This window comes from Ranitomeya imitator, chromosome 7, assembly GCF_032444005.1.
Source record: "Ranitomeya imitator isolate aRanImi1 chromosome 7, aRanImi1.pri, whole genome shotgun sequence".
Classification (NCBI taxonomy): domain Eukaryota; kingdom Metazoa; phylum Chordata; class Amphibia; order Anura; family Dendrobatidae; genus Ranitomeya; species Ranitomeya imitator.
Window position 1 is genome coordinate 20784355 of NC_091288.1, and position 25325 is coordinate 20809679.

At 42.3% G+C, this 25325-nt stretch overlaps 1 protein-coding gene across 1 annotated transcript in view; it reads right to left on the reverse strand.

The window, feature by feature from the left end:
• The window catches only part of LRP1B (LDL receptor related protein 1B), a 1659362-nt gene that overhangs the window by 633424 nt on the left and 1000613 nt on the right, over positions 1 to 25325 (reverse strand). The window contains exon 21 of the mRNA XM_069732880.1: positions 2499 to 2681. Coding sequence (XP_069588981.1) covers positions 2499 to 2681 — 183 coding nt within the window. The remainder of the gene's footprint in view (positions 1 to 2498; positions 2682 to 25325) is intronic.

The window sequence follows — 25325 nt, forward strand, 5'->3', positions numbered from 1 at the left end:
CCTAGAACCATCTATAACAGCAGTCTGGATGTGTAGCCTAGAACCACCTATAACAGCAGTCTGGGTGTGTAGCCTAGAACTGCCTATAACAGCAGTCTTGATGGGTAGCCTTGAACCACCTATAACAGCATTCTGGATGTGTAGGCTAGAACTGCCTATAACAGCAGTCTGGATGTGTAGCATAGAACCACCTATAACAGCAGTCTGGGTGTGTAGCCTAGAACTGCCTATAACAGCAGTCTAGGTGTGTAGTCTGGAGCCCCTTATAACAGCAGACTTTATATGATAGTCTGGAGCCCCTTATAACAGCAGTTTGGATGTGTGGTCTAGAACCATCTATAACAGCAGTCTGGACGTGTAGCCTAGAATCACCTATAACAGCAGTCTGGATGTGTAGCCTAGAACTACATATAAGAGCAGTCTGGGTGTGTAATCTAGAACCACCTATAACAGCAGTCTGGGTGTAGTCTGGAGCCCCTTATAACAGCAGTCTTTCTATGATAGTCTGGAGCCCCTTATAACAGCAGTTTGGATGTGTGGTCTAGAACCATCTATAACAGCAGTCTGGATGTGTAGCCTAGAACCACCTATAAGAGCAGTCTGGGTGTGTAATCTAGAACCACCTATAACAGCAGTCTGGGTGTGTAGTCTAGAACTAGCTATAACAGCAATCTGGATGTGTAGTCCAGAACACCTATGACAGCAGTCTGAGTGTGTGGTCTAGAACCATCTATAACAGCAGTCTGGATGTGTAGCCTAGAACCACCTATAAGAGCAGTCTGGGTGTGTAATCTAGAACCACCTATAACAGCAGTCTGGGTGTGTAGTCTAGAACTAGCTATAACAGCAATCTGGATGTGTAGTCCAGAACACCTATGACAGCAAGTATCAAATATTAATAGTAAAGCCGCACCCTATAATGGCAATGTCTCTATGGACAGCAGAGTGCACGTCCTCACCAGGGGATCCATCCCAGTAGGTAAATCCAGAAGCACATGAAGAGAAGGACAGCACCACAGCAATTGTGAAAATACAGCTCCCGTATTTATTCTGCCATCTGCAACGTTTCGGTCCGTGGACCTTTTTCAAGCATTGAAAAAGGTCCACGGACCGAAACGTTGCAGATGGCAGAATAAATACGGGAGCTGTTTTTTCACAATTGCTGTGGTGCTGTCCTTCTCTTCATGTGCTTCTGGATTCACCTATGACAGCAGTCTGAGTGTGTAGTCTAGAACTAGCTATAACAGCAGTCTGCGTGTGTAGTCTAGAACTAGCTATGACAGCAGTCTGGGTGTGTAGCCTAAAACCACATATAACTGCAGTCTGGGTGTGTAGCCTAAAACCACCTATAACTGCAGTCTGGATGTGTAGCCTAGAACTGCCTATAACAGCAGTATGGGTGTGTAGCCTAAAACCACCTACAACTGCAGTCTGGATGTGTAGCCTAGAACTGCCTATAACAGCAATCTGGATGTGTAGCCTAGAACCACCTATAACAGCAATCTGGATGTGTAGTCTAGAACACCTATGACAGCAGTCTGGGTGTGTAGTCTAGAACTAGCTATAACAGCAGTCTGGGTGTGTAGCCTAAAACCACATATAACTGCAGTCTGGGTGTGTAGCCTAAAACCACCTATAACTGCAGTCTGGATGTGTAGCCTAGAACTGCCTATAACAGCAGTATGGGTGTGTAGCCTAAAACCACCTACAACTGCAGTCTGGATGTGTAGCCTAGAACTGCCTATAACAGCAACCTGGATGTGTAGCCTAGAACCACCTATAACAGCAATCTGGATGTGTAGTCTAGAACACCTATGACAGCAGTCTGGGTGTGTAGTCTAATACTAGCTATAACAGCAGTCTGGGTGTGTAGCCTAAAACCACCTATAACTGCAGTCTGGATGTATAGTCTAGAACTGCTTATAACAGCAGTCTGGATGTGTAGTCTAGAACAGCTATGACAGCAGTCTGGATGTGTAGCCTAGAACTGCTTATAACAGCAGTCTGGATGTGTAGCCTAGAACCACCTATAACAGCAGCCTGACTGTGTAGTCTAGATCCACCTATAACAGCAGCCTGACTGTGTAGTCTAGATCCACCTATAACAGCAGTCTGGGTGTGTAGTCTGGAGCCCCTTATAACAGCAGTCTTTATATGATGATAGTCTGCAGCCCCTTATACCAGCAGTCTGGATGTGTAGTCTGGTGTGACCCCTGTAACAGCTATTTGGCATCTTAGTCTGGACTTTGCCCTATTCTACCACTCTGGATATAGCGCCGCGCTCCTTCTATAATAATAGTCTTAGAGGCAAAGATTGCACATTACAGATTTATGAAAACTGAGTGGAGGAAATTATTATGACCGATGTCAGATGCACAGACAATATACTAATCGTCGAGGTTTCACTCACTTATCCCCATGTGGACAGCATTTGTAAAGCAATACAATTTCCAATAAAATGTAAATATGAACCAGTAATATTCCCACTATGTAGTTACCTGTATTTTTACATGCAAATTTGGTCTTGATGTCACATTGTCGTAGGGTGCCATTGCAGCCTCTTTCATCGCTGCCATCTTCACAGTCCTTCTCTCCGTCACACAGCCACAGCTCTGGGATACAGTTTCCATCTGGTTGACATTGGAACTGTTTTTCTTCACAAGGTCTCAAAGCAGGAATGGCTGTAAGGAGAAAACATAATAGGATCCTTAGCTAAGAATTGTAACAATGGTTATATTCATGTATCCTGAACATTCTATTGTAAACATCAATTTACAAGCAACAAAAAAGGAAAGAAAAGAGTCAATTTGAGAAGGAGTTGAGATATATCAAGATTCAATATTCCAAATTCAGGGAAGAAAGCGCCAAATCATAACAGTTGGTTCTGTTTATGCCATCAACATCTAAGGGTCAAGTTATCTCAACTTATTCATCATCCTCATCTCTCTAGTCACCTTTAGATGAGGGTCAAGGATACAAAGCCGGAGGGGATTATGCCGAATCCACCACTGTTACCACTTAATCACAGATGACACCGGAGAGATCACACAGATCCCACAGCTGCCACCATTTGTCATAGAAACACATCTCCACTGTGTCCAATCATCAGGACAATTGTGCAATTGTCTGACGAGTGATGGACGAGACACCGGCTGCTTCCATTACTAAGCTGGTTATCGGGAAATTAACAGTGAGCGTATGGCATATACATCTCCGATTCCAGCACATCGAATATTTGTATGTACACTTGTATGTAAGGAGCCATTAGCTGCCACCACCAATCGTTTATACAGGTCGATTGGATGCTCGTTACAAGTAGTGCATGGCTTCAGAGGTGCGGTTTACAGAGCAAGAGGAACAGGGCTATTACATTTTATATTTAATCCAGAAAATTAGGCAGGGTTTAGAAAAAAATATACGAGATGATACAAAATGGGAACAAAACAATATGTGATATATTCAATTACATAATATAAAAAGGGATAATGAATTATTAATATTAATAAATATTAATGAATATTAAACCTCGTCACAGAAATGGCTCAGAGCTTAGTGAAGGGAAGCACTTAGATTGAGAAAATGAACAGAATCCTCCCTCAAACTATGTATTTCAAGGGCTGACAATGATCCAAACTCAGATTCTACTGTTTTGCAGTTTTAAGTTACACCTACACACCTCACCTTGATGACCTCATGTGAGTCTGTTTGTAGGATATTTTCAGCCCTTAAGGATTTCAAAAGATCCTCAATTTACAAGTTATCTTTGCCTCTGAAGGTCCTAGGTGATAGATATTGATGCCATGTTTTCTACCGTGATTTTAGCATTATATATGGAAACCAAATATGACCTGCTTTTCATAATCTATTGCACCAATATTAAATTGGATAGTTTCTAGTGGTCCCTCGATCATGGACTAGTTGGAGAGGCCGGTCCCCAGTGGCTGCTCTCCACCCACTTCCTTTGAGTGACAGGATTCTCCCTTTACACAAACATGGAGAGACCAGTCACTCCAGGGGAACAATGGTTACAAACTGCCCAGGATTCGTCTGTGCAACTAGTCTCCATTGTGGCTCAGTCTAAGGTGGCTTTTAAAGTATATTTTTCACTGAAACACCCCAACGTTTCAGAATCAAACATACCTGACTGATACATGCCAGAAGCTCATACATGCTGACAGTAGCACGGGCAGCATGTATCATCTGTCAGGTTCTCTTTAACTTGTTATAGTGTTGTGTTATGAAAGGCAATTCAGTACTACAATGGACATAGCGGTCAGAGCACATACAGTGATCTGACCATAACCCAAAATCATAGAACGAGCTCTGAGACGTGGGAACTCTGCAGACCGCAATCCCTAATCCTCTCCAAACAACACTAGAGGCAGCCGTGGATTGCGCCTAACTCTGCCTATGCAACTCGGCACAGCCTGAGAAACTAACTAGCCTGAAGATAGAAAATAAGCCTACCTTGCATCAGAGAAATACCCCAAAGGAAAAGGCAGCCCCCCACATATAATGACTGTGAGTTAAGATGACAAAACAAACGTAGAGATGAAATAGATTCAGCAAAGTGAGGCCCAACTAGTTGAACAGAACGAGGATAGGGAAGATAACTTTGCGGTCAGCACAAAAACCTATAAATAACCACGCAGAGGGGACAAATAGACCCTCCGCACCGAACTAACGGCACGGAGGTACACCCTTTGCGTCCCAGAGCTTCCAGCAACAAAATAGACAAGCTGGACAGAAAAAATAGCAAACAAATAGCAAAGAAGAACTTAGCTATGCAGAGCAGCAGGGATCCAGGGAAAAGCAAGTCCAACACTGGAACATTGACAGGAAGCCAGGATCAAAGCATTAGGTGGAGTTAAGTAGAGAAGCAACTAACGACCTCACCAGATCACCTGAGGGAGGAAACTCAGAAGCCGCAGTACCACTTCCCTCCACCAACAGAAGCTCACAGAGAGAATCAGCCGAAGTACCACTTGTGACCACAGGAGGGAGCTCTGCCACAGAATTCACAACAGTACCCGTCCTTGAGGAGGGGTCACCGAACCCTCACCAGAGCCCCCAGGCCGACCAGGATGAGCCACATGAAAGGCACGAACAAGATCGGGAGCATGGACATCAGAGGCAAAAACCCAGGAATTATCTTCCTGAGCATAACTCTTCCATTTAACCAGATACTGGAGTTTCCGTCTAGAAACACGAGAATCCAAAATCTTCTCCACAATATACTCCAATTCCACCTCCACCAAAACCGGGGCAGGAGGATCAACAGATGGAACCATAGGTGCCACGTATCTCCGCAACAATGACCTATGGAATACGTTATGTATGGAAAAAGAATCTGGAATGGTCAGACGAAAAGACACAGGATTAAGAACCTCAGAAATCCTATACGGACCAATGAAACGAGGTTTAAACTTAGGAGAGGAAACCTTCATAGGAATATGACGAGAAGATAACCAAACCAGATCCCCAACACGAAGTCGGGGACCCACACGGCGTCTGCGATTAGCGAAACGTTGAGCCTTCTCCTGGGACAAGGTCAAATTGTCCACTACATGAGTCCAAATCTGCTGCAACCTGTCCACCACAGTATCCACACCAGTACAGTCCGAAGACTCAACCTGTCCTGAAGAGAAACGAGGATGGAACCCAGAATTGCAGAAAAATGGCGAAACCAAGGTAGCCGAGCTGGCCCGATTATTAAGGGCGAACTCAGCCAAAGGCAAAAAGGACACCCAGTCATCCTGATCGGCAGAAACAAAGCATCTCAGATATGTTTCCAAGGTCTGATTGGTTCTTTCGGTCTGGCCATTAGTCTGAGGATGGAAAGCCGAGGAAAAAGACAAGTCAATGCCCATCCTACCACAAAAGGCTCGCCAAAACCTTGAAACAAACTGGGAACCTCTGTCAGAAACAATATTCTCTGGAATGCCATGTAAACGAACCACATGCTGGAAGAACAATGGCACCAAATCAGAGGAGGAAGGCAATTTAGACAAGGGTACCAGATGGACCATCTTAGAAAAGCGATCACAGACCACCCAAATGACTGACATCTTTTGAGAAACGGGAAGATCAGAAATAAAATCCATAGAGATATGTGTCCAAGGCCTCTTCGGGACCGGCAAGGGCAAAAGCAACCCACTGGCACGAGAACAGCAGGGCTTAGCCCGAGCACAAATCCCACAGGACTGCACAAAAACATGCACATCCCGCGACAGAGACGGCCACCAAAAGGATCTAGCCACCAACTCTCTGGTACCAAAGATTCCAGGATGACCAGCCAACACCGAACAATGAACCTCAGAGATAACTTTACTGGTCCACCTATCAGGGACAAACAGTCTCTCCGCTGGACAACGATCAGGTTTATTAGCCTGAAATTTTTGCAGCACCCGCCGCAAATCAGGGGAGATGGCAGACACAATTACTCATTCCTTGAGGATACCCGCCGGCTCAGACAAACCCGGAGAGTCGGGTACAAAACTCCTAGACAGAGCATCCGCCTTCACATTTTTAGAGCCCGGAAGGTACGAAATCACAAAGTCAAAACGGGCAAAAAACAGCGACCAACGAGCCTGTCTAGGATTCAACCGCTTAGCAGACTCAAGATAAGTCAAGTTCTTATGATCAGTCAATACCACCACGCGATGCTTAGCTCCTTCAAGCCAATGACGCCACTCCTCGAATGCCCACTTCATGGCCAGCAACTCTCGGTTGCCCACATCATAATTTCGCTCAGCAGGCGAAAACTTCCTGGAAAAAAAAGTGCATGGTTTCATCACTGAGCAATCAGAACCTCTCTGCGACAAAACAGCCCCTGCTCCAATCTCAGAAGCATCAACCTCGACCTGAAACGGAAGAGAAACATCTGGTTGACACAACACAGGGGCAGAAGAAAAACGACGCTTCAAGTCTTGAAAAGCTTCCACAGCAGCAGAAGACCAATTGACCAAATCAGCACCCTTCTTGGTCAAATCGGTCAATGGTTTGGCAATACTAGAAAAATTGCAGATGAAGCGACGATAAAAATTAGCAAAGCCCAGGAACTTTTGCAGACTTTTCAGAGATGTCGGCTGAGTCCAATCATGGATGGCTTGGACCTTAACAGGATCCATCTCGATAGTAGAAGGGGAAAAGATGAACCCCAAAAATGAAACCTTCTGCACACCAAAGAGACACTTAGATCCCGTCACAAACAAAGAATTAGCACGCAGGACCTGAAAAACCATTCTGACCTGCTTCACATGAGACTCCCAATCATCCGAGAAGATCAAAATGTCATCCAAGTACACAATCAGGAATTTATCCAGGTACTCTCGGAAGATGTCATGCATAAAGGACTGAAACACTGATGGAGCATTGGCAAGTCCGAATGGCATCACTAGATACTCAAAATGACCCTCAGGCGTATTAAATGCAGTTTTCCATTCATCTCCTCGCCTGATTCGCACCAGATTATACGCACCACGAAGATCTATCTTGGTGAACCAACTAGCCCCCTTAATCCGAGCAAACAAATCAGATAACAATGGCAAGGGGTACTAAAATTTAACCGTGATCTTATTTAGAAGGCGGTAATCTATACAAGGTCTCAGCGAACCATCCTTCTTGGCTACAAAAAAGAACCCTGCTCCCAATGGTGACGATGACGGGCGAATATGCCCCTTCTCCAGGGATTCCTTCACATAACTGCGCATAGCGGCGTGCTCAGGCACGGATAAATTAAACAGTCGACCTTTTGGGAATTTACCACCAGGAATCAAATTGATAGCACAATCACAATCCCTATGCGGAGGTAGGGCATCGGACTTGGGCTCATCAAATACATCCCGGTAATCAGACAAGAACTCTGGAACCTCAGAAGGGGTGGATGACGAAATTGACAGAAATGGAACATCACCATGTACCCCCTGACAACCCCAGCTGGACACCGACATGGATTTCCAATCTAATACTGGATTATGGGCTTGTAGCCATGGCAACCCCAACACGACCACATCATGCAGATTATGCAACACCAGAAAGCGAATAACCTCCTGATGTGCAGGAGCCATGCACATGGTCAGCTGGGTCCAGTATTGAGGCTTATTCTTGGCCAAAGGCGTGGCATCAATTCCTCTCAATGGAATAGGACACTGCAAGGGCTCTAAGAGAAACCCACAACGCTTAGCATACTCCAAGTCCATCAAATTCAGGGCAGCGCCTGAATCCACAAATGCCATGACAGAATACAATGACAAAGAGCAGATCAAGGTAACGGACAGAAGAAATTTTGACTGTACCGTACCAATGGTGGCAGACCTAGCGAATCGCTTAGTGCGCTTAGGACAATCAGAGATAGCATGAGTGGAATCACCACAGTAGAAACACAGCCCATTCAGACGTCTGTGTTCTTGCCGTTTAACTCTGGTCAAAGTCCTATCGCACTGCATAGGCTCAGGTTTAAGCTCAGGTAATACCGCCAAATGGTGCACAGATTTACGCTCACTCAAGCGTCGACCGATCTGAATGGCCAAAGACATAGACTCATTCAAACCAGCAGGCATAGGAAATCCCACCATGACATCCTTAAGGGCTTCAGAGAGACCCTTTCTGAACATAGCTGCCAGCGCAGATTCATTCCATTGAGTGAGCACGGACCACTTTCTAAATTTCTGACAATATACCTCTATCTCATCCTGACCCTGACAAAGAGCCAGCAAATTTTTCTCTGCCTGATCCACTGAATTAGGTTCATCGTACAGCAATCCGAGCGCCAGGAAAAACGCATCGATATTACTCAATGCAGGATCTCCTGGCGCAAGAGAAAATGCCCAGTCCTGAGGGTCGCCGCGCAAAAAAGAAATAACAATCAAAACCTGTTGAACTGGATCACCAGGAGCGAGGTTTCAAGGCCAGAAATAATTTACAATTATTTTTGAAACTCAGAAACTTAGTTCTATCTCCAAAAAACAAATCAGGAATAGGAATTCTTGGTTCCAACATAGCTTTCTGATCAATAGTGTCTTGAATCTTTTGTACTCTTGCCGAGAGCTGATCCACAAATGAAGACAGACTTCTAATGTCCATCGCTACACCTGTGTACTGAACCACCCAAATGTCTAGGGGGAAAAAAAGACAAAACACAAAGCCAAGAAAAAAAAATGGTCTCAGAACTTCTTTTTTCCCTCTATTGAGAATCATTAGTACTTTCGGCTTCCTGTACTGTTATGAAAGGCAATTCAGTACTACAATGGACATAGCGGTCAGAGCACATACAGTGATCTGACCATAACCCAAAATCATAGAACGAGCTCTGAGACGTGGGAACTCTGCAGACCGCAATCCCTAATCCTCTCCAAACAACACTAGAGGCAGCCGTGGATTGCGCCTAACTCTGCCTATGCAACTCGGCACAGCCTGAGAAACTAACTAGCCTGAAGATAGAAAATAAGCCTACCTTGCCTCAGAGAAATACCCCAAAGGAAAAGGCAGCCCCCACATATAATGACTGTGAGTTAAAAAGAAAAGACAAACGTAGAGATGAAATAGATTCAGCAAAGTGAGGCCCGACTTTCTTAACAGATCGAGGATAGAAAAGGTAACTTTGCGGTCTACACAAAACCCTAAAGAAAACCACGCAAAGGGGGCAAAAAGACCCTCCGTACCGAACTAACGGCACGGAGGTACACCCTTTGCGTCCCAGAGCTTCCAGCAACAAAATAGACAAGCTGGACAGAAAAAATAGCAAACAAATAGCAAAGAAGAACTTAGCTATGCAGAGCAGCAGGCCACAGGAATGATCCAGGGAAAAGCAAGTCCAACACTGGAACATTGACAGGAAGCCAGGATCAAAGCATTAGGTGGAGTTAAGTAGAGAAGCACCTAACGACCTCACCAGATCACCTGAGGGAGGAAACTCAGAAGCCGCAGTACCACTTCCCTCCACAAACAGAAGCTCACAGAGAGAATCAGCCGAAGTACCACTTGTGACCACAGCAGGGAGCTCTGCCACAGAATTCACAACAGTGTTGCCAACAATTCTTTATTAATATCATCAACATTCTGTCAGCACTTTAGGTGCTTGAACTTCCTTTTCCTCTCTACCCAGCATGCATTGTTTCTGCCATCAACCAGCGATTTACTGGTTGCAAATTGAAACCTGCCTCTCTATTAGGTCTGTATGAGATTTGAAGACACAAAAACCTGTCCCTTCTGCTAAAGATGGACTACACTTGATGGCAAGCAGAAGACAAGTTAGACAGAAGATAGATTCCTATAGATAGGCACTTTGAAGTGATTTTTGAGGGATAAAACAGCATGGTTTTTAACTTAAGTTATTTACAGATTGTTAAGTTATCACATTATCTAGGCTGCCTGAACGTACGGTGTACTTGCCCCTCCCATCTGTACTAGCTAGGACTGGTATATAAGTTCTTTAAAACATGAGGTCCTTTGTCTTAATCTTGTAAGACTCTGGGCCAACGATTTGGGCTAGGAAAATAAAAAGTACATATTGTTAACGTCCATCGGTGGATGAACGTACGGTGACCGTGTAAACTGTTACCAAGTTAAAATATCTGTAGTATCTGTGGATAAGTTATTATATATAGTGTCATGTCTAAGGCTTTGCTGTAGAACAAGACTGATTTTAATTGCTCCCAAAAATATTCGAAGATACCTTGTGATGTTGCTGTTGAACTGAAGAGGTTGCTTACAGTTATTTAGATCACAAATTGTCTTTTCACACATCTTCAAAGCCCTGTGTCATGATGAAAAGAAGACAAGGAACCGACTCCTGACCGAGTTTTGCAGGATCTTTCTGTATTTACATTACGGCGTTCTTTTAAGTGTTACGCATCAGCTCATATTTTTGCCCTAAAAGACTTAACTACAAGCAAATAGCTGGAAGAGGATGGAAGAACCGCTTCTTAATTGCCAATTAATTCACTTTATGCAAATTCTCAAAAGTCTACAGTCTGCTTTAAAAGGGATCTTTAATAAGGACAATGATTGATTTTTTTTTTTAGGTTGATCCTTATTTCCATTGATGAAATAAAAAAATGTAAGTCACAGCTGAAACAAAGAGGAAAGAACGAGTTTGAAGACTTCGGCATTAATTAAAGACGCTACAAAAATTCTATAATTCCTAGATGATTTAAAGATAGAAAATAATCTAGGGACGGAAGATCAAGGGAATATCAAAAAATGTTGTTAGGTTCTTAGACCGAACATCCGCTTCAAGACGCCGGTGAAGGATGTCGTCCAAGTTTTGCTCCGAAATTCATTATCACGGTAGGGGGCTGAAGTAATCAAAATTCAGTATTTACCATTCTCAAAATACAATGTTGCGGTCTACAAACCTATTCTAAGTGATTGTCCTCCATCACTTGAATGAATGTTTCAGCTGTTTAGGATTTATTTTTATCATTCGATTTATGCGTAACAAAAAAAAAAAATCACTTTTTACTAAAATCAGTGTATTTATTTTACATTTACTGTATTGTCTGTAGTATTAAAGGGACCCCGTGTAAAAAAAATCAATCTAATTCACAAAAAAAATAGTTTGCCTTGATTACCTATATTAAATGACACAAAATTCTGATGTTTTTTTTTATAATATGTAGAAAATGTTTTACGTTGTTATTTTTTCAAATCACTTAAAGCCATTTTTCTTATTTACAATTTGCCATATAAAAAAAAAGTATTTTATACGTTAAACTGTAAATAGAATAGTTACCCTAGACCACCAGGGATGTTACTCCAACCCCTTCACTGTGCTAGATCACAACTATAGTTGCCAGTAACGTCTTCACTGCCCCAGGCCATCAAGGATGTAACCAAAACTTCTACATTGCCTTAAATTATAAAAGAGGTTAGTAGAAACCTTTTCAATGCCCTAGACCACCAGGGATGTAACCAAAATCCCCTTGCTGCCCTAGATCACAACTAATGTTATCAGTAACCCTTCATTGCCCTAGATCATTGGTAACGTAACAACCATCTTTTCACTACCCTGGATTACATATGTTATCAGCAATCTCTTCACTGCTCTGAAACCATCAAGGATGTAACCGAAAACCCTTTCCTGTTCTGTATCACAAATGATGACACTAGTAATCCCCTAGTCCACCAGGAATGTAACCAAAACCCCATTGCTGTCTATATTCACTGCTGTTGATTACAATTGCTTTTTTCCAAACAATGCCCTGAACCACAGGGCGAAGGAAACCCATTTACAGCTCTAGACCATAACTCTGACCATGCACATAGTAATCCCTTCACTGTTGTAGATCACCAGGGATGTAGCCAAAACCCATTTGCTGCCATTGGTTACAATTTATGTTACCAAGAATGCCTTCTCTGCCCTAGACCTCCAGGGATTAACCCCAAACCCTTTCATTGCCCTATACCACCAGGGATGGAACCAAAACGCTTTCATTGCTCTATACCACCAGGGATGGAACCAAAATGCTTTAATTGCCCTATACCACCAGGAATGGAACCAAAACACTTTCATTGCCCTATACCACCAGGAATGGAACCAAAATGCTTTTTGCCATATACCACCAGGGATGGAACCAAAACACTTTCATTGCCCTATACCACCAGGGATGTACCCAAAATGCTTTCATTGTCCTATACCATCAGGGAAGGAACCAAAACGCTTTCATTGCCCTATACCACCAGGGATGTACCCAAAATGCTTTCATTGCCCTATACCACCAGGGATGTACCCAAAATGCTATCATTGCCCTATACCACCAGGGATGGAACCAAAATGCTTTCATTGCCCTATACCACCAGGGATGGAACCAAAATGCTTTAATTGTCCTATACCACCAAGGATGTACCCAAAACGCTTTCATTGCCCTATACCACCAAGGATGTACCTAAAACACTTTCATTGCCCTATACCACCAGAGATGGAACCAAAACGTTTTCATTGCCCTATACCACCAGAGATGGAACCAAAACCCTTTCATTGCCCTATAACACCAGGAAAGGAACCAACATGCTTTAATTGCCCTATACCACCAGGGATGGAACCAAAACGCTTTAATTGCCCTATACCACCAGGGATGGAACCAAAATCCTTTCATTGCCCTATACCACCAGGGATGTACCCAAAACCCTTTCTTTGCCCTAGACCACCAGGGATGGAACCAAAACGCTTTCATTGACTAAATGCGACTCTAGACTTCCATAGATTTACAATTATCCACCTGTTTCACAGAAATAATAATTCTGTATTATTGCAGTGCAAAAATATGTAATGTTTAGGTATCCTCCAAAAAACCCGCGTGCCGATAAAGTTTAGCAACCCAGAGTATTTTGCATCATCCCTTATCATGGAATATGATTTATCTTTAAATATTGAAAACAATTAGAACGCCGACATCTTGTTTTCCCGCTCGAGAATCAGTCCGTAAAACAAATTTATACCGATATCCCAATTGTAACAAATAGTATTATTCCGGCGAGGAGGCCGAGGAGACAATGTTTATTTGAAATTAATTTCATTTTAAATGAAATCCACCATGAAATGTGTTAGCCCTTATTGTCTTCGAGATGCTAATATATGTCCTTATTTTTTAAGGATGATAAAAGTGATTTTCTCATATTAAAAAGTAATTGCAGCCTTGCCCCACATACGCTCGTTAGATGCTTACAATGATTCATTCGGCTGAGCGAGGACGGAAGATATATACCTTACAATTAAATTAATGTCAGCGTTTGTGGTACCAAATGCCTGTGTTGATGCTTAGAAGCATCATTTAAATGTAATCAATGCTCAATTTGGACAATTCAAACCCTTTCAGAGCAATTTATTAAAGTGTAACACGTTCGCCTTCGGAAAAAGCAAAAGCTGGGAAGAGCAGATTTGCTGTGCTTGTTCTTTTTTTTTTTCCTATCAGGATGAATGCCAACATTTATTTTTGGAGGGTAATATATTTCTTTGCCAGTTTTAAAATCGTTTCTTCATGATTTAAGGCTTATGGTCAGTGTTAGAGAGTGACATTTCTCCTTAATTTTAATTGGAAAGATTAGTGAAAATAGCTCAAAAATTCATCAATAATCTTCAATTAAATTTATCAAAGAGTGATCCAGACCTTTCCTTTTAATGGGTGCGAATAGCAAGAGGAGATGACCCAATTCTAAGCCACCATTAATCTTTGCATCTTGTAAGACATTTGAGATAATCTATAGGTAAATCTGCGATGGGATTCACAGAAAACGCAGAAAGGAATAATGGAATTATAGTATTATAAGAGCAGAATATCCATCTCACATTTGCATTAGATCAAAAAGCGAAAGGAGTAGTTGGCCATTTTGCACAATGACATTTTGTTATAAAGGTTCTCCCAAAATAAGGGTAAGACCAGCACCAGGTGATTTCTATAAAAATTAAAATGTTGTCTTTCATTTAATCCATTGTTTGTAAATAGTTAGAAACATACATGTCATAGAATGTCAAGGGGCAAACATCCCCTGCATGCCTGACGCATTTTAGACTTTATGTCCTTACTCATAGGCATTTCGGACTTTATGTCTTTACTCATAGGTATGGACATAAAGTCTGAAACGCGTCAAGTGTGTAGGGGATGTTTGTCCCTTGACATTCTATGACATGTATGTTTTTAGCGTTTTTCAAAAAAATGGATTAAATACAAGACAACATTTTAATTTTTATGGAAATCACCTGGTGCTGGTTTTTACCTTTTTTACCTGCATTTACAAGTGGACTCCGGCCACACTGAACCTGGCACCCGTGGTCCTGTGATACTCTAGTGAGCACTGTGAAAATCCTTTTTCCCCTTCTGCCATGTTGATTTTTCTCCCAAAATAAGCATATCAAAAAATTTCCCTGAAGAATGATCAGTCACTTTCAGGGAAACCTGAGAACCTGGGAAAGGTTTGTATTCTTCTACAGTGACACCAAGGGTTAAATAAAGTATTACACAATGTCCTTAGAAGGCAATGGTCTGTTAAGGTAATGAATGGATGTGCCGAGTCCTCCAGTGGGAGACACTCTAAATTACACTACAGTCTAACAAGGTCCCAAATAAGAGGCTCTTCTGGATTAACGTAAAAAATGTATTGTTCTTAAAGGTCCCTCCCTGCACATGACATTTCCAATATTCGGATACCCAACAGTGGCAAATCTTTCTGTGGCTCTATTTTATTGACCTAAAGCTACCCCGTGAAAAGAATCCTGAAAACCATGTTTCTTTGTAAAGCTAGGGTCACACGACCGACCGATTCCTCTCATCCAAGAAAATTGGTCCAGTTAGACACATCATACTCGGATCAGAGTTTTATCACAGTTTGATCACAGTGTAATCAAATTTTCTCACATGTGGAGATGATGAAAACAAATCTCCATCTTCTACGTTCTGTCAGTGTGGGAAAATGAAACTGCACTGGGATATTATCTGAGTACAGTCCAATTTTTTTTGATGGACCCATTTACTTGTGATCCGATTTACAGATGCAAATTGTACACACTACACCGTTCCGAGGAAATAATTGGACAAACAATAACATTGGTCTGAGGGCGATCCAATGTTTTGACGTATCTCATCTTAACCGAAAATACTCTCATCTGCACAAGTCCTATTATAGCACAGGATGGTGCATGGCACATTTTTTTCCGCAAGCAAAGAAAAAAATCTACATATCTTTGTATATAATTCACAAAAGATTGCCCTCAATAAATTACCCCTGTACCAGGGGAACAGGTACCACTGAATACCAGATGATAAATCACATTTTTTTGGCGATTATACTATATAGTAAATCCCAAAACAAGTGGTACTTTGTAAATAAAATATCATTTATTAAACATAAATTAAAACAAAATACAACATACAATGACAAAATTAGTAACAAAAAAGTGCAAAGTCCACTAAAAAGAGGGACATAACTGCCATAGGACAACCATCAAATATTAATGACACTCCGGTGTAATTAAATACTAAAGGAGCTAGATACCACAAGAAAAGACCTCTAAATGGATCTTAGTAAGAAACCATAGCCTATACTAGCCATATAATGTACTCATGTCTAAAATTAGACTATCCTATACTGTGGCAATTACGGCATATGGAGATGTATACAAAAGACCTTAATGGCCAAAGTGGTAGATGTAACGGTAAAGCTCCATAAAATAAAGCAGTAAAACATTACCAGAAGTGTTTGATGTGGTGGTACACGGCGTCCCTCTGCCCCAACGCGCGTTTCACTGACCACTTCTTCAGGAGGCGTGTCTAGGCAGGGGGAGAGCTTGGTTTATATACACATGGAAGCCACACTGATTGGATGTAAGAGGACTGGAGGTGGACCTGGAGTATAGTCATTTCCGTCTGCAGCGATATAACCTATGTTCCAATGCGTCTGCGCAGAGGTTTGTATCCACATTAGAAAGAATCGTAGCATCTGCGTGGAAGTAAATAAGGAAAAAATAGCGGATCCATCCCGCAGTAAGGGTGCAGCATCAACAACGCATGCGCAAAGGGCAACCACCATTAGATGATTACAGCGCATGTCCCGAATGCCGGAGATAGAAAAAATGCCAATGACGTAAGGTAACCATGGCAATAAACCGCAGACTAATTTTGTCATTGTATGTTGTATTTTGTTTTAATTTATGTTTAATAAATGATATTTTATTTACAAAGTACCACTTGTTTTGGGATTTACTATATAGTATAATCACCAAAAAAATGTGATTTATATCTTTGTATATGATTGGAGGCACACAGGGGTAGAATATGAGCAAAACAGATTTGTGGTTCAGGACTAATTTTGCAAGTAAAACCCCTAATTTTGCAAGTAATCGAAAGGCAATAAAAAGTGGACATTTTATTTGTTTCCTAGAGCGTTGACTTTCAGGAACTTCCAATGGTTCTAAGGATCCCTAGTCAAACACTAAAGGCCTCCCTAAAAGATTAGACTAAACTTGGATGAATATGCTAAATAATGTCAGAGGGGAGAATAATTGGACCTATTGAATTTCAACAGTCAATACTTTTGTTGACCATGGAGATGGGCATCTACCAGATGATTCGAGGCTGAACCAAGAATTCATCTCTCTGTGGGAGTTTGTAGTGATCGCTGTCAGCAGAACAATGGTTTGGCCAACAACTAACTAAAGTGTGTTGGGCCTTAAGCCCCACATACATCGTTGGTATACTGCCTTCCTCAGGATCAGAAGTGAGAGGAATTATCCATGCCACCTGGCTATACTCCGCTTGAGACGTTACATTTTTAGCATTTATTTTCCATTCCTTGATGTTAATAGATTTATTTCTTTGAGATGTATTTCACAGTAAATGGATGTCTTTCTTTGAAAGTGACCTTACATTAATCTTGGAGATTCAGAACAAAGTAACAAAGCATGGTCAAGAAAACACATATGATGTCTATTTATGAAAGAAAGGCAGCAGTGATAATGGCTCTGACATAACAGTAACTGAAGAATCTAAGATTTATCAAAGCAAGTAGAGCTAAAGTGCTTGGCTTGACCTTGACATATGGCACATTCTTTCGTAATGGAAATGGAAGATGTCTTTAGATAAGCTCTTCGTATTGCTTTACCTGAATGTCCCAGAGAAGTAGTGTGAAGGACGGCAGTGCTATGATGGTTAATACATACTACATTCACCCCTCATACAATATCATCCTTTGTCATAATCAAATAACAGAATTGGTCTTTGCTCTTGCCCATTTAGGAGGCATAGCCAAGCGGAGGAATATTTCATACGCAATGCTTTATGATGTTATGTGTCAAAGTGAAAGATGGGGAACAATTTTCATGGTTGAATCCTGACAAATGAAAATGCCTTGGAATGGTCAAGAGGTTCCTGCAAAATCTATTGCATCTCTTTCATTATATCACTCGAAGAAGCACACTTTCAATTTGCCACCCAATCGGTTTTATTCATAAACACTGAAACTTGTCTTGCAGGTAATGTCTTTCTTTGAAACAAATCCAATTTTCAGAAATCCCACTAAAAAATGGCCACAAAGTGCCCATCTTAGGGTACCATTACACTAAACGATTTACCAACGATCACGACCAGCGATACAACCTGGCCATGATCGTTGGTAAGTCGTTGTGTGGTCGCTGGGGAGCTGTCACACAGACAACTCTCTCCAGTGACCAACGATCAGGGGAACAACTTCGGCATCGTTGAAACTGTCTTCAACGATGCCGAAGTCCCCGGGTAACCAGGGTAAACATTGGGTTACTAAGCGCAGGGCCACGCTTAGCAACCCGATATTTACCCTGGTTACCATTGTAAAAGTAAAAAAAAAAACACTACATACTCACATTCCGATAAAGATATCGTTAGCGGGATCGTTGCTACGTCACAAAAAGCGTGACGTTGCAACGATATCCTATGTGTGAAGGTACCTTTACTCTGGAGAACCCAACACATCCATGCATCACATGGCAGCCTATTGATTATAGTGAGACTTATGTAATACTTCACTTCTCCTGTGGTGGCACTGTAGAGAAGTTTAACTCTTTGTTTCCGTTTCCCTCACAACTAATGTTTGGGGGCATCTATTACTAGGATTACCATGTGATAAACTTACAGTCTAAAAAAGATTTTCGAAACTAAATGTACCATAATTTTGGCAACATTTACATGAAAACTGGCCTACGTGTTCCACCATATTTATTATGGGTTTGAGACTGGTTTTGCTCTTTACTTGATAAGCTGCATGTCTTAAAGGGGTTGTCCACTATTTTTAGTTTGATGACCTACTTATAGGGATATGTTGACCCCCACCAATCTGCAACTATCAACTCTGGTGGCAGCAGGATGCAAACAGTATAGAACAATACAACTCAATACACTGTGTAGTCGTCATCACTGCCGGGTACTGAAGCTCAGCTCCAATTAAAGAGATAGGAACTGATCTGCAGTACCAAGAAACAACCACTACACAATGTATGGAGCTGTGATATTCTGAACTATACACTGTGTACATCCGGCCACCCCGATAGGTGATAATACCTAAGCGGTGATGGTCCTTGGTGTCGGACTCCCCATGCCTATATATTGACTACCTATGAAAAGGATTTTGGAAGAAAACAGCTCTGTTTTTCAAAAAGTTTACAGCCCCTTTAACCCGTAGCCTGTAACCTGTCCCAGTCCTGGATTTGACTCAACGGCGCAGCTTCCTATGACCAAGTCTATCCATGCAACTCAACGTCTTCAGATTGTAGAATATGCTAGGGTATAAAATTAAAAAATAACATTCTTTAATGTATGTAATACTAATCGGGCGAAGCCGACACTTTTAGTACAAAGATATATTATAAGTGACATGGTGGATTTAGATGATAAATAAGCAGATTAGTTTTGGTCTTTTTCATCTACATCAAACACTACAATATAAAAATAGAAGGATTTACGGAGGATAATAAAAGGCAATTTCTTTCATAGTATTTTATGTTGTTGTAAATGCCATTAATGTGTGATATTACATTCAGTGTATGGGGATATAGTTCTTTTATCTAGAAAACTAAGTCCTCTAAAATTTTATGTGTCTGAGACTCAGGAAAATACCATGAACTTTGATATGCAATACTGTAGAATTTTATGAATGGATTTTTATGTCCAGCAGAGCGTTGATTTACTGTAATGTTCTGGGGCATAGAATGTAAATAATATACAGCAGACACATGTGGATGACATGATTTTTATTGCTTACTAGTGATGAGCGAATATACTCGTTGCTCGGGTTTTCCTGAGCACGCTTGGGTGATCTCCGAGTATTTATGACAGCTCGGAGATTTAGTTTTCATCGTGCCAGCTGAATGATTTACAGTAGGGTTGAGCGACTTTTACTTTTTTAAGGTCGAGTCGGGTTTCTCGAAACCCGACTTTCTCAAAAGTCGAGTCGAGTGAAATCGGCCAATTATTGCGAAAAGTCGGGGTCGGGGATCGACCAAAACACAAAACCCAATGCAAGTTAATGGGAAATCTCTCTCTCTCTCCATATATTTATATTTACTTCAGCGCAATATAGCAGAAAAGCCGGTAATTCAATTGCCGGCTTTTGCTATCTCCTTCCTAAACCCGATATGATATGAGACATGGTTTACCTACAGTAAACCATGTCATATTCCCATTTTTTTTGCATATTACACACTACTAATGTTAGTAGTGTGTATGTGAAAATTTGGGTGCTGTAGCTATTAAATTTAAGGGTTAAATCGCGGAAAAAATTAGCGTGGGCTCCCGCGCAATTTTCTCGTCCAGAATGGTAAAGCCAGTGACTGAGGGCAGAAATTAATAGCCTAGAGAGGGTCCACGGATTAATAATGGATAGGTGTCATAATTGATGCCTCTCCATTATTAATCTGGCTTAATGTCACCTAACAATAGCAAGGTGACATTAACCCTTCATTACCCCATATCTCACCGCTACACGGGAGTGGGAAGAGAGTGGCCAAGTGCCAGAATAGGCGCATCTTCAAGATGTGCCTTTTCTGGGGTGGCTGGGGGCAGATGTTTTCAGCCAGGGGGGGCCAATAACCGTGGACCCTCTCTAGGCTATTAATATCTGCCCTCAGTCACTGGCTTTACCATTCTGGCAGAGAAAATTGCGCGGGAGCCCACGCCAATTTTTTCTGCGATTTAACCCTTAAATTTACTAACATTAGTAGTGTGTAATATAAAAAAAAAATGGGAATATGAGGTGGTTTACTGTATGTAAACCATGTCTTATATCATGTCGGGTTTAGGAAGGAGAACTTAAAAGCCGGCAATTGAATTACCGTCTTTTCTGCTATATCGCGCTGAAGTAAATATAAATATATATATATATATATATATATATATATATGTCTCAATGACATATATATATAAAAATGAAACCCGACTTTGGTGCGAAGATCGCCGACCGCATGGCCGATCCCACACTAGGATCGGGTCGGGTTTCATGAAACCCGACTTTGCCAAAAGTCGTCAACTTTTGAAATTGTCCGATCCGTTTCGCTCAACCCTAATTTACAGCTAATAGCAAGCTTGATTACATGTGTGGATTCCATAGCAACCAAGCAACCCCCACATGTACTCAGGATGGCTAGTAGCTGTAAATCATTCCGCTGTGGCAAGGAAAACTAAATCTTGGAACACTAACAAATACTCAGAGATCACCCGAGCGTTCTCGGGAAAACTCGAGCAATGAGTACACTCGCTCATCACTATTGCTTACCTGTCCTAGCTCCAGCACTGGCCATTCCTCTCTTCTCCTGTGGTTGGCTTCCTCTGTCCTAGCCTGCATCATGTCTTTGTGTTGACCTGGAAAGCACCTCTGTTGTAATTTTCCAAGTCTTATTAGCGCCAGCTCTGGCAGCTATGTGCAGCCTGAGTATTGAGGTAGCAATACACTCTATTAAAACCTGGTTTACAAGAGTCAAGCCACATTTCCACTTTGTTCTGTTCTCATCAGGTTCTTGATTATCTGTTGCCCTGCCACAAGCTTCCACTGCCGAGCTTAATCGTGCTAATACTGATTCTGCTCCTATCTACAACTATGCTGAAACTAGGTACTCATTAACAAACTCATCTGTTAGGTGTCGAGTTCCCGCCGCTGCACAGGGAGAATCTCGAACTATGTCTGCTGCGGTCTCCCATTCTGCTCCAGGCTGATACTGGACAACTGGTTTCTACTGCCCTTCCAGGCTCTGTCATTATAGCTAGCAATGTTCAGCAGCGAGCAGGTCTTTCTGGGACTACGCCCCACTTTTCCCATACTGAGCATGCTCACGGGATGACCTCCCATTGGAGGTCTAGGGTCACATGCTCAGGTCCTGTAGCAGCTCCTATTGGACCATCAGGAAGGTCCTTGTCTGCTACAGCTATAAAAGGTTTGCATGGCCATGCGCTAGTATCAACCTACGGTTTGAGCCCTGCTACTCTGTGGTCATGTTTGCATGAGGTCAGGGTTGGCTGAAATAAGCCCCTAGAATACCGGCTCCTCTGGTGAGCATTTTTGTGTATTTGGATTCAGGTCTTTGCTGAAATAAGCCCCTAGAATACCAGCACCTCCGGTGAGCATTTTTGTGTGTTTGGATTCAGGTCTTTGCTGAAATAAGCCCCTAGAATACCGGCACCTCCGGTGAGGAGTTGTTTGTGTGCTATGCTGACTACATGACCACAGTTTTGCTCTGTTTGATAGCTGTGTTCCTCTGTGAGGTTAACAGGGCACAGCGTTTCCATATACTAGCAATTCTGTGAAGTAATAGAGTTTGCTAATACCGCCATATAGCGCACCAATTGCTAACAGCAGGTTTCTCTCTTGCACGGTGGACCCCGGGTTGTGAACGCACCTATTATTACATATATTTATACTCAGTGCATTCCGCCAACCCTTACATCATCTTAGCTAATATTGCTGCTGTTCATAGCTACAAACCTTTTGCAGACCTTATCTCAGCTAATGCTGGTGACCTTCACATTTACAACTTTGATATTAACAAGGTAAATAATGGCAAACTAATATTTCCTACTCTGGTATCACTGCATCTACTACTGTGCTGTGTTTAGTTACCTAATAATTAACTAGTCTCAGTTATTTTTGTATCCAAAACAAACAAAGAAGAAAGTTTGACCGCACAGCTGCTGTGAGATCAGTGTGCTGACAACAATGCCTCCAGGCATGAGCCTGACATCCCAGTAGAGGTGCTCGTGCGGAAAGCAGGTATGATCCAACAAGAAATCTGAAGAGAAGTACGGCAACACTCACCGATCCAGTGTGGTGCAACAATCTTTATTCAAGCCTTTAAAACGCCATCACATAGACGGCCCGGGACAGTGGAACAAGGGAGGAGGTGAGCAGGATGTGACAACGGCCGTTTCGCGCCTACGTCAGCGCTTCAACGGGTCACTGACGTAGGCGCGAAACGGCCATCGTCACATCCTGCTCACCTCCTCCCTTGTTCCACTGTCCCGGGCCGTCTATGTGATGGCGTTTTAAAGACTTGAATAAAGATTGTTGCACCACACTGGACCGGTGAGTGTTGCCGTACTTCTCTTCAGATTTCTTGTCAGTTATTTTTGTGTTGCCGCATCTTCAACTCAGCCGTGTCAAGTTCCTGATAACTAATTTATCTCACCTACACCGACACTGCTGCATACTCTATTTTGCAGTTCTAGTGCAGTCAGCACGTTTGTCTCTGCATTACCTAGTGCTTCCTGCTTTGTTTGTCGTCTGCAATCCTGTAAAACTAGTTGAACTGGTCCTTGCTGTTTTTTGTGCTGTCCCTCAAGTCCAACTCTGTTGTATCATTGACTTCAGTCTGTGCTGCTCACCCCACCCTGACCTATGGCGTAGGCAATCCACCTTATCAGGTGAGACCTTAACAATTACTGTCTGTTAATTAGAATTAAAATTTACTCTGTGTTCATAATTTTATAGTTAAAGGTATAGTTAAAGAGATGCACTGGAATCTAGCACAAAGCTACACAGCAGCCATGCAGCCGATACTATAAAAATATCAGTTGTGGACATCTACATGAATTTTACCTCTGCACCATATAATTATCAATCTGTTGTATTGAAATTTATCAGAATAACTTTTGTCATTTTGATATATATAGCTTTCCTTCTTACTTTTATCATGCTTCCCCCTTCCATATACCCATCCTTCCTTCCTGTGTTTATTCCAAACGACTTCTTTTAATCACTTACCATTTTTCCTTTCCCACACTCCTACTTTCTGAACTTGCTTCTTATCTTCCTTTCTTCCCTCCTTCACTCCCTTATTCTGTTATTTCCTTCGTTCTCTATTTGTTTCTTTCATTTTTCTTTAGTTTGTTCTTTCATTTTCTATTCCTTTTTTCTTATTTCTCTCTTTTCCTTCTTCCTTTATTTTCAATCTTACTTTGTCTTAATTTCTTTTCCTCTTTATTTCTCACTTTTCCTTCTTTTTTTTCCTTTCTTTCTTTTCCTACTCGCCCTTCTTAAATTTGCTTTATCTTTTCCCTCCATCCCCAAATCACTCTTTAAACTCTTTCTTCCTTCAGTTCATCCTTTTTACTGAACTTCTTTCTATTCTTTTCTATTCCTTCCCTACCCGCTGTTCCTTCCCTTCCCTTAATTCCCTCTCCTCCCTTTTTTCCTTTTCTTTCCTTCCCTTCCCTTCCTCCCTCCCTTCTTCCCTCCCTTCCTTTCTTCCTTCTTTCCTCCCTCCCTCCCTCCCTTTCTTTCTTCCTTCCTTCTTTCCTTCCTTCCTCCCCCTTCCTCCTTCCTCATTCCCTTCCTCCTTCCTCCATTCCTCCCTACCTCCCTTCCTCCCTCCCTCCCTTCCTTCCTTCTTTCCTTCCTCCCTCCATTCCTTCCTTCCTCCCTCCCTTCCTCCCTCCCTTCCTCCCTTCCTTCCTTCCTTCCTTCCTCCCTTCCTCCCTTCCTTCCTTCCTCCCTCCCTTCCTTCCTTCCTCCCTCCCTCCCTTCCTCCCTCCCTTCCTCCCTTCCTTCCTTCTTTCCTCCCTCCCTTCCTCCCTTCCTTCCTTCCTTCCTTCCTCCCTTCCTTCCTTCCTCCCTCCCTTCCTTCCTTCCTCCCTCCCTCCCTCCCTTCATTCCTCCCTTCCTTCCTCCCTCCCTCCCTTCATTCCTCCCTCCCTTCCTTCCTTCGTCCCTTCCTTCCTTCCTTCCTCCCTCCCTCCCTCCCTTCCTTCCTTCCTTCCTTCATTCCTCCCTCCCTTCCTCCCTTCCTTCCTTCCTCCCTCCCTTCCTCCTTCCCTTCCTTCTTTCATTCCTTCCTCCCTTCCTTCCTTCCTCCCTTCCTTTACTCCCCCTCCCTTCCTTCCTCCCTTCCTTCCTTCCTTCCTCCCTCCCTCCCTCCCTTCCTTCCTTCCTTCCTCCCTCCCTTCTTTCCCTCCTCCCTTCCTTCTTTCCCTCCTTCCTCCTTTCCCTTCTCTTTCCTTCCTTCTGTGACCTATCACAGGGTTATATTAATAAGTGCAGAGTTTCAATTTTAATTTTGCGGACAAATAAACAGGAGCACCCCGTCTTTGTGAAAGGCAGGGACTCATACAGGTATGTGAATGCAATAATAGGTATTGAGATCTTATCAATGGAGATAGCAGCATGAGAAGATTTTGCTGCAGGCAGTGACTTGTCTTCTCCTGTGATGATGCTAATAAGGATGGGATTAAATATAAAGTGTTGTGACTTCAGCACAGATTGACAAGTAATTAGGTGATAGGAATAATGGCAGCAGAAGGAGACGTGTGTTATGATCTTGTTGGAGGCAGTGACCTGTCCACTCAGAAGACTTTGTCATTGAGATCCTCATATGACAG